General features: G+C 44.5%; 2 protein-coding genes across 2 annotated transcripts; both read left to right on the forward strand.

The window, feature by feature from the left end:
- Positions 1-6,405: 6,405 nt before the first annotated feature.
- On the forward strand, positions 6,406-7,091 carry LOC130110045 (histone H1-like). Its single transcript, XM_056277022.1, has one exon. The coding sequence runs from the start codon at positions 6,406-6,408 to the stop codon at positions 7,015-7,017; it is 612 nt and encodes a 203-aa protein (XP_056132997.1). The 3' UTR covers positions 7,018-7,091.
- A 1,393-nt stretch (positions 7,092-8,484) lies between these two features.
- LOC130110067 (histone H2B 1/2-like) lies at positions 8,485-8,946 on the forward strand. The gene has a single exon (XM_056277046.1). It carries the CDS (start codon positions 8,522-8,524, stop codon positions 8,894-8,896), a length of 375 nt encoding a protein of 124 aa, XP_056133021.1. The 5' UTR covers positions 8,485-8,521; the 3' UTR covers positions 8,897-8,946.
- Positions 8,947-10,569: the final 1,623 nt, after the last annotated feature.

The following is a 10,569-nucleotide window of genomic DNA, read 5'->3' on the forward strand; positions in this document are numbered from 1 at the left end:
TACACGGTTGTCGGTGTCAACCCCAATATCCACGTCTACAAGATTCAGGTTGCAGAGGGGCACACCAGAGTGGTGCACAGGAACCGTTTGTTGGAGGTCAACTTCTTGCCCCTTCCTGAGTTAGATCAGGGTGAGGAGTCCAGTACAACCAGTCAGTTGCTTGACTGCGCAGAGTCCGATGAGGAGGACAGTGCAGATGGCCTGACGGTCTCAGGGGATGCAGTGGGGCTAGCAGTCTCATCACTTGGAGACTCGCCTAGATCTGAGTGGGCAGAAGCGGAAGAGTTCATTCCGTCTAGTCTGGTAGTCAGTCCTGTGGGGGCCACTGCTCAGTCTCCACCCAACACACACGCACCACACAACACACATGCACCACACATAGAGGCATCACACTCACTCGATGTAGGTGTTATATCTCACACTGATTCGCACACAGGGGCACCACCCTCACTCGATACAGATGTTGCAGCTCGCACTGTCTCACGCACACAAGTAGAGAGCGATGGTCGGGTTAGGACACGCACAGGGAGGGTGGTGAGGTCAGTGAACAGGTTAATAGAATCTATGGCTCAGATGCCATTTCTACGGAGTGTGAGGGTTTGAACTTTGATGGAGGTTGGAGTCATTCAAACTAGTTTAATGTGAGTTATTAGGTGTCTATCAGACAGGGTTGTTTTGGGCCAAGTGCATGGTGTGGCGTATCAGGCGTCACATTGATCTAAGGGAATTCTGAGACTTGATCAACCTCATTATTTTCTGGACCTCGTAACCGAGGTAGCTCCTAAGGTGACTGGAGGACTAGGTCCTTCTTTTCACTTGTGCCAGTAGTCAGTGATGGGCTTTTCCTTTCCTCTTTCTCTTTTTATCCTGCTGTCAGGATGTTGGTGAATTTCAGGAGGGGTGAATGGAACCAGGTTAAAATTAATGTTTTTATTTTATTTTGTTTGAGTATGAAATATCACCAAATCCTGTCTGTGTGCTGTTATTTGTGTTTACTACATTTTATTTTATGTCATTATTTACTTTTATGTATGTTTTCCAACGACCGTCATATACATGTACTGTCGCTTTAAGAGAGAGGTCTTGTGGGTACACGGAAGAGGGAACGCGGGAGAGGCCATTTTTGTTTTGTGGGAGGAGTCTCAAGCAGCGATCGAGCCGAGCCACGCGTGTTTCTTACCGTAGCACAGTTTTGCTGGTTGAGGAGAACGTAACTTTGAGTATCCCTGTAAGAAGATACTGCAAGCTGTGGGATAAAATACTTGTTTATCCTTTCTTACATCGGAGTCCCGTGGACGGTTTCTCCTTCTAACGCACACGAGTGAAGTCCGGGGAGTGGTTGAGCTTCGACCCCCACGTCCGTAAGAAACACCGCTCCCGCTGGAGGACTGGACGTTTGTCGAAGGGTTTGAAACCAAAATAAATGGCAAGGTGGGCCAAATAGAGTCCTGTGTATCCCCCCCTCCTTCTTTGTTCATGATGATGATGACGATGATGAGAGACTGAGGGCCCCTCACAACACCTGGGGCCCCACCCAAAATAGAACACAACGCAGAGCTAATGATGAGAGTGACGGGCGTGCAGCAGGCTGACCAGCATAGAACAGCATAGGACTGCCCCCGTTACATCTGCTCAATGCTGATGTTAAGATTTACGCTAAAACTTTAGCAGGCCGCCTCCAAAATTATATGCTTAAGTTAGTACACTGCGACCAGACTGGGTTTATCAGAACAAGGCTGGCCTCTGACAATGTCAGACGTTTGCTCCACATTATTGACAAAGCTTCTAGCATTAGAACGCCTGCTGCTGTGCTGTCACTTGATGCTCTTAAAGCTTTTGACCGCCTTGAGTGGTCTTTTCTCTGGTCTGTGCTGGCTGCCATGGGTATCGGTGATCCCTTTATTAATATGATCAGGGTGATGTATGCTAACCCCACTGCTAGAGTTCTAACCAGGAAGACTTCTTCACCCTTGTTTGATATAGCCAGGGGCTCCAGGCTGGGTTGTCCCCTTAGCCCCCTGCTGTTTGCGCTCTCACTGGAACCCCTAGCACAGACTATTAGGCAGTCTGATCTCGTTGTTCCCCTCGTGCTCAATGGTACCTCTCACCTTATTTCGTTATACGCGGACGATTGTCTCCTGTATGTAGCCGATGCCCCCAAATCAATTCCTCCTCTCCTGGATATTTTTAACCAATTTAGTTCTTTATCGGGTTACAGAATTAATTGGACCAAATCAGCGTTATTGCCCCTGAACGAGGCCATGCGTTCGGCCGTACTTCCCCCGCTTGTTCCGATTGTAAGCCACTTCAAATATTTAGGGATTGACATCTTTCCGTCTCTGACAGTCACAACAAAATCTAACTTCGACTTGACCTTTAAGAAGGTCTCTGAGGACATGATTAGATGGGCTTCAATGCCCAATTCCATTCATGCTAGGGTTTCCATCGTCAAGATGAATATATTACCGCGGGTTAATTTTGTTAGCTCTATGCTCCCTCTTCCGCCCCCTCCTCGGTACTGGGATAAACTCCATTCAGCGATTACCAAATTCGTCTGGAAGACCAAGCCTCCTCGCCTCAAATGCACGACCATGAATCGTAACAGATCAGATGGTGGCGTTGCGCTCCCTAACTTAAAGTTTTACTGTTGGGCCTACACCTTGCGTTCACTTACGACCTGGCTCGATCCTGGTGCAGAGGTCGCGTGGAAATCTTTGGAAGAAAACTTGGTTCACCCCATACGACTAGCAGATTTACTGTTTTCTAATATTTCTACTGCCCAGTGTAGGAAACTATTTGGCCCCATCATATCACACCTGGTTGCGGTCTGGAGATCTGTGGAGTCGACATTTAAGATCACCGCTAAGTGGAACGTTTGCTCTCCTATATTTTACAACCAAGTTCTCCTAGTTGATCGTCGTCCTATCCCGCATAATAGCTGGTCCAGTAGGGGTGTATACTCTCTTGGTAATCTGTGCGATGACCGTGGTCTGCGTTCTTTTGAGGATCTCAGGAATCAATATGATTTACCGGCCTGGTCTTTTTTTTTCTATCTTCAGTTGAGGGCTTCCATGAAGGCTCACGGGGTGCCGTGGCTCTCTTCTCTCCCAGTGCATCCACTTTATAGAATAATTAGTGAAAAGGTTAGTACTAGGGGTTTAGTTTCTGTGCTGTATGGCTTTATCCAGGAAAGAACATACAAACCCCTTGCGCTGGACACAATTTGGAGAACAGATCTGCCCGATCTGAATACTGAGTTCTGTTGGGAGACGGTGTGGTCTAGTATTCTCTTAGCGTCTAGGAATCCAGATCATCAGCAGATACACTATAATTTTATACATTGGACATATCACACCCCACGACAGAGGTTTTGTATGAAACTTGCTGATAGCCCAAACTGTACATTTTGTTCGCTGAATGTGGTTGGAACCTTCTTTCATATGGTCTGGGAATGTCCAAGGGTGAAGGGGTTTTGGGAAATGGTTGCTGATAAATTGTCCCAATTTTTGTCGAATACTGTACCCGCTGAGCCTGCGGTATTACTTCTAAATGACTTCTCTGCACTGCATGTACCACTAATCAAGCAGCGCATATTGCTTGCGAGACTCACAGCAGCCAAGAAGATGGTTGCTATGCATTGGAAAGCTCCAGATGATTTGTCATCTCGTCATTGGTCCCTCTTATATCTGGACATTGTACGTATGTTTGGAGCTCTCGACAGCAAGGATCCATGGAGCAAGGGCTGGAACTATAGACATGTGGAATTCTGTGGCCGCTGAGTTGAAGAACTTTATTGACTGAACACTGACCGAGTACTGTATGCTGTTTCTTTTTTGCAATTTTTTCTGTAGAATTTTTTTTCTTTTCCCTTTTATTTCTCGTTTGTGGGTGGATTTTTGTTTGCATTATTGTTCATTTGTGTGTCTTGTTTAAAAAAATGATAAAATAAAAAAATATTTAATCACAAAAAATAACAAATCATCTAGATAAAGCATTAAAGAAAAACTAACAATGGATATAGCTCCTGGGGAACATCTTACCTCACACAGAATGACTGTGAGGCCTGTCTGTCAGCAGTAAACCAACCGAAATGCATCAGATTTATATAAAAAAACACTCCATATAAACTCAGCAGTCAGATAGAAGTCCCAATCATCCCATGTCCTCTCCAACCAAACATCTCACCCGACTCTTGACTAGAAATGAGTAAAAGACTCGAGAAGTTACCTACACTAATTTGAGTGGTTATAGCACAAGAAAAACCCAGTGTTGACCATGGGAAAAACTTATGCGAATGCTCAAAATCCATCTAAAAAACACAACATAGTCACTAATAACATTAAACAATGGTTAAAATGATGAAACAATAAATGAGAGATATATTCCTTACACACACGTGTAGATTGGTTACAAATTAACTAACTAAGCATTAACACAAGGAAAGAAAAATAAACCAATAACTCCAAATAAAGGAAAGGATCTTGGGGAACTACTCTATTACGTGAAGTGACATTTGCTAAACATTTTCATCATCATCATAATCATATGGTGGAACCCAGGGATCAGGAACATTTTGACCTTGTACAGCATTAAGTACAGTCTTAATACAATATTTATGGATCATACCAATCATACAAGTAGTGATGAAAACAATGACCAAAAACAGAAGAATACACACAATCAGTTTGTGAATGACACCCCCACAGATACCAAGGTGCCAAACACCCTTTACCCCTTGTTCAGTATCATGTTCCAATTCAGATACTTTGGCATCGTTGTTAGTAATATATGCACAGCATTCAGTGAAGATCACTTTACATACATCACCCTGTGAGGCTAACAGAAGACCCAACGCCATCCTATTTCCAGTTCCTACGCGTCCAACATCTTCTAAGCGTCTCGCCGTGGCCGTGATGGCAGCTGTAGAGATGAGATCTCTATCACGTGTATCTCTCCTGTACAAAAAGACATGGAAGTCATCTTTACGTCTGGCAATTTGGCTATGGTGGGTGTGAAAGGTGTTGAATGAGGATGTAACGGGGGTCGTTGTTACCATATTGTTATCATGCAGAGAATCAAATACCCATAACATGGGACCGACAATCATAACAGTTATTATTGCAAAACAACAAATCATTCCCCCGAGACTAAATCCAATTCTCTTGAAAGGATGCTAGGGCCTGCTTTCAGGTACTGGCCTCATCGTTATAAAGTACCTCGATGGTGCCCTATTGTTATCAGGCTCCATTATATAAAGAATAACCTTAGAGGCAGGTAGCAAGGTGATATGTATAATGAAACTCCTACCTTTGCTGTGAAGATTATGTTAAATGGTATGGAAATTAAGGGGGGGATCCTAATAATATATATATTTGGAACGTACTTATTAATTATACAACTCCTCATGCAAATTTTTTTTGAATTCTCAATTTGAAAACATCGACTGGAATGTAGTACGGACCTTTAATGATAAGTTTTGTGTCACCCACAAAGTTAAAGATGTATATTTCAAAATAATTCATCTTGTTTATCCAACCAATCAGACACTTAAAAAATACAAACGCGACATTGATGTAAAATGTGTGTTTTTTGGAGCTCCTCATACACGTGCACATTTTTCCTTTGGATTTTACCTTCATGGCTGTTATATGTACATTGACTGCACATTCAAGACATCGTGGACAACAGACTACCATATAATACAATGTACCAGCAGTTTAATTACGGATTTCAATAAACTGTTATCAATATATTTAAACCAATTTATGAGATGTTGCTATTCTGTAGTAGTTTATTAATGCATTCAATATAAGATAAATATTTCCAGCCACTTTTCCATCTCACACAGGAAGCTGAGCTGAAAGAGGCGACAGATCGCCACCAAGAGTGTGTTTGCCCACATGAAGAAAGCGTGATTTTAAAATGAAATTCTCTAGAAATGACGACTTTTTTGATCGTCCATGGTTGTCCAACAATTCAAGCAACTGGTAAACGACTGTTGATCTGAATCCAATTCTTTTAAAAGGTTTTAGAAACCGAATATTGGAGCGTGTTGCAGTCACTGGCAGTGTATAGATGAGGTTTCACATGTCTCGAAACGGAAGGCAAACGTCTGCTCCACTCTAACTTGGTTTATTATGAGGTGCCAAGGGTCTCCTTCATGATCGATATTGTTTATAAGTGATTGTTTGACTTGAGAAGGTGATTTTTGGTGTTTTATCGGAGAGAGAAAACACAAGTGTGGCAGCGCTCCGGCAGCGCAGACGCCAGACTGGGGCAGTTGAGTCTCTCTGGTTCTCACAGTGTGTTTATATCCCTGCCTGCGCTCCTTCCCCTCTATCAGCCTACTGGCTCTGTTGAGTTCGCGTCTCCGAACAGTAGAAGAAGAAGAAGACTAAAGACTAAATGGCAGAAGTCGCTCCCGCACCGGCAGCCGCCGCCGCTCCGGCAAAAGCGGCCAAGAAGAAAGCGCCCCGCCTCAAGAAGAGTGGCCCCAGCGTCGCGGAGCTCATCGTCAAAGCCGTGTCGGCCTCCAAGGAGAGAAGCGGCGTGTCTTTGGCAGCGCTGAAGAAGACTCTGGCTGCCGACGGCTACGACGTGGAGAAGAACAAGGCCCGCGTCAAAGTGGCCGTCAAGAGCCTGGTAACCAAGGGCGCTCTGGTGCAGGTCAAAGGAACCGGCGCCTCGGGCTCCTTCAAAATCAATAAGAAAGCGGAAGACGCCAAGAAACCCGCCAAGAAAGCGGTAAAAGCAAAGAAAGCTGTGGCCAAGAAACCCGCAGCCGCCAAGAAGGCGTCAGCTAAGAAACCCGCAGCCGCCAAGAAGTCCCCGAAGAAGGCCAAGAAACCTGTGGCAGCCAAGAAGCCCAAGAGCCCCAAGAAGGCCGCCAAAAGCCCCAAGAAGGCGGTCAAAAAGCCCGCCACCCCCAAGAAGACCGCAGCTAAGAAGGCTGCTAAGCCCAAGACGGTCAAGCCGAAGGCGGCCAAACCAAAGAAGGCGGCCGCCAAGAAGAAGTAGATGGACACGTCGTCTTGATAAAACACCTCCAAAGGCTCTTTTAAGAGCCAACCACAATCGCAATGAAAGAGCATTTCGCAACAACCCAACCTCACCTATAAACGTCTTGATGCATCTTCTAGAATAGATCATCCAGCTAAGAACGTTACACAAACTTAAACCGATTCATCTTGGATGCAATGTTTATCGACAGTTTACCTACAAACGATGACTGAAATGGATTGTTACGACTTCATCGTTCGTTACAAACTTTATTACTCTGAAATGACACAAAACACCTCAGTTCTCCAGTGGTTGGTTAGACCACACACAGCAGTTGACTAGAAGACAGCTTTGTTTTGGGGGGGGGGGGGGGGCATGACAGTATAGCCACAAGTTTGTCAATTCTCTATATCCTATAGCTGTAGTTGATTTAGTGACGTCATTGTTGGTGTTGTAACTGCTGCAGACTGACATGCCCTGTTTAAAATACATAATGACATTTTTACAGCAAGTTTTAAAGTAACAAAACCATTAAGCTGTACAAGGATATTTTCAGAGGAATGATGTCACTTGTTTCTTTTGTTTGTTTGTTTTTTCTATTATTTATTTATTTTGTTTCTTTTTTGTATGAGTTGTTTTCTCGTTTTCATAATCCCTAGTAGATTTGTTTTGTAATTATGTATTCAGTCATTTTCACTACAATTTTGTTGAATACATGTCTGCTATATTTGTACATTTCAATATTTTGCAATAAAGTTTATTAAAAAAAAAGACTGGCACGCCATAATGCAACAGGCAGTGACAGATTGACAAATAAGCAATCAATAGATCAAGAATCTGCTAATGATTGGCTATTGTAAATGGCTTGGGTTAAAAGCGCCCATTAAATGAGAATATAAAAACAGTTTAACACAATTATTCATAAAATCGTTCCTTACACGTTGAAAAATAGAAGATTATTGAACCCGTATAGCCGTTACTTATGGATGAGTCACACGCCTGCTTTTTTATACATAAAAAATAGCTCCTGCTTGCTGAACGTGATACCTTTTTTCTTTTTCTCATAACCACCTTAAATTTTTTGTTTACTTTAAAACAATATCTACTACTAGTATATATGTTTTTTTTTACTAAAAAATTAGTTGTATTAGCTCAGCTCTATGAGGCCTACAGGCCATAAATAGCAAATAGAAGTTCAAAACTTGTAATATTCACAAGAACTTAAGTTTATATTGATCTAAAAGAAACATTAGGTGATAATATATGCATTATTATGGATTTGTAATCAGCTATAATGGAGCGGTCATTTTGGACCGGGAACACAAAATTAATATGAAAGGAACAACAGGAAGACTACTCTAGTCCAAGGAGTCGCGCGACACGGCGCATGCGCAGTCAGCTGACAGTATTTGACCAATCTTACACGAGAACCAGCACAGTATAATTTGCATCAAATGTGTAGAAATACAGCATCTGAGCAAAGCCGCCACCATTACTCTTGTAGAATTACGAGTGTAGCGTCATGCCTGAACCCGCCAAGTCAGCGCCCAAAAAGGGCTCCAAGAAAGCCGTGACCAAAGCCGCCGGCAAGGGAGGAAAGAAGCGAAGAAAGACCAGGAAGGAGAGCTACGCCATCTACGTGTACAAGGTCCTGAAGCAGGTGCACCCCGATACCGGCATCTCCTCCAAGGCCATGGGCATCATGAACTCTTTCGTTAACGACATCTTCGAGCGCATCGCCGGTGAGGCTTCTCGCCTGGCGCATTACAACAAGCGCTCCACCATCACCTCAAGGGAGATCCAGACCGCCGTCCGCCTGCTGCTCCCCGGGGAGCTGGCCAAGCACGCCGTGTCTGAGGGCACCAAGGCCGTCACCAAGTACACCAGCTCCAAGTAATCTGCCCATTGGCCCAAACAAACGGCTCTTTTAAGAGCCACGCACAACCTCACCAGAGAGCTGTTCTGTTATCAGTGATACTTTATCATGTGCTGTGACGTCCAACACCGGAACAACTTAATTATCACACAGCTATAGAAATAAAAGTTGGCTGGGCTTGATTTGTTAGCTGTTCATGTATACAAGCGAAATTGGGTAGTCAGATCCCTCTAGTGATCTATGAAGCCTCCACATTCTCATTTCCCTCATTGCATGCATCAAAGGGAAGTCCGATCAGTTACCATCAAAACGATTCTGGTCTTAGTTTATTAGACTCACATGAAAAATTCTTAATGTTACATTTTTTTGCAAGTTTATTGGGTGATGGTTGAATTACTCAACGTGTGTTTAATTTTTTGATAATTATTAAGTAAACCTTTGAAATCTTAAACAAATACACTGCTCAAAAAAATAAAGAACACATAAGCAATGCAATGTAGCACCAAGGCAATCACACTTTTGAGATATCAACCTGTCTAGTTAGGAAGCAACACTGATTTGTGAATCAATTTCACCTGTTGGTAAATTGTCTAATTTCCACCAATTTCCACCAGGTGGAAATTAGACAATTTGCAAGACAACCCTATACAAGGAATGGATTTGCAGGTGGTGGCCACAGACCACTTGCCTGTCCTCATCTTTTCTGGTCGATCTTTGGTTAGTTTTTCATTTTGCTAGTGCCCTCACCACTAGAGGTGGCATGAGGCGCTATCTGCAACCTACAGAAGTTGCTCAGGTAGTGCAGCTCATCCAGGATGGCACATCAATGCGTGCTGTGGCAAGAAGATTTGATGTGTCTCCCAGCACAGTGTCCAGAGCATGGAGGAGGTACCAGGAGACAGGCCAGTACACCAGGAGACGTGGAGGGGGCCGCAGGAGGACAACAACCCCGCAGCAGGACCGCTATCTGGTCCTTTGTGCAAGGAGGAACAGGAGGAGCACTGCCGGAGCCCTACAAAACGACCTTCAACAGGCCACTAATGTGCAGGTTTCTGCTCAAACAGTGAGAAACAGAATGCATGAGGGTGGTATGAGGGCCCAACGTCCACAATTGGGGCCTGTGCTCACAGCCCAACACCGTGCAGCCCGATTGACCTTTGCCAGAGAACATCTTGGTTGGCAGATTCGCCATTGGCGCCCTGTGCTCTTCACAGATGAGAGCAGGTTCACACTGAACACATGTGACAGACGTGAGAGAGTCTGGAGATGCTGTGGAGAACATTCTGCTGCCTGCAACATCCTCCAGCATGACCGGTTTGGTGGTGGGTCATTGATGGTCTGGGGAGGCATATCCTTGGAGGGCCGCACAGACCTCTACGTGCTAGCCAGAGGTACCATGACTGCCATTAGGTACCGGGATGAGATCCTCAGACCCATTGTCAGACCATATGCTGGTGCAGTGGGCCCTGGGTTCCTGCTAATGCATGACAATGCTCGTCCTCATGTGGCCAGAGTGTGTCAGCAGTTCCTGTATGTCAAGGGCATTGATGCTATGGACTGGCCTGCACATTCCCCAGACCTGAGTCCAATCGAGCACCTCTGGGACATCATGTCTCGTACCATCCGCCAACGCGATGTCGCACCACAGACTGTCCAGGAGTTGACCGATGCCCTGATCCAGGTCTGGGAGGAGA

The sequence above is a fragment of the Lampris incognitus genome, chromosome 3, assembly GCF_029633865.1.
Source record: "Lampris incognitus isolate fLamInc1 chromosome 3, fLamInc1.hap2, whole genome shotgun sequence".
Taxonomy (NCBI): domain Eukaryota; kingdom Metazoa; phylum Chordata; class Actinopteri; order Lampriformes; family Lampridae; genus Lampris; species Lampris incognitus.

Bases quoted from the DNA above. Each gene is read 5' to 3' on its own strand.
- LOC130110045 (XM_056277022.1), top strand. From the start codon at position 6,406: ATGGCAGAAGTCGCTCCCGCACCGGCAGCCGCCGCCGCTCCGGCAAAA.
- LOC130110067 (XM_056277046.1), top strand. From the start codon at position 8,522: ATGCCTGAACCCGCCAAGTCAGCGCCCAAAAAGGGCTCCAAGAAAGCC.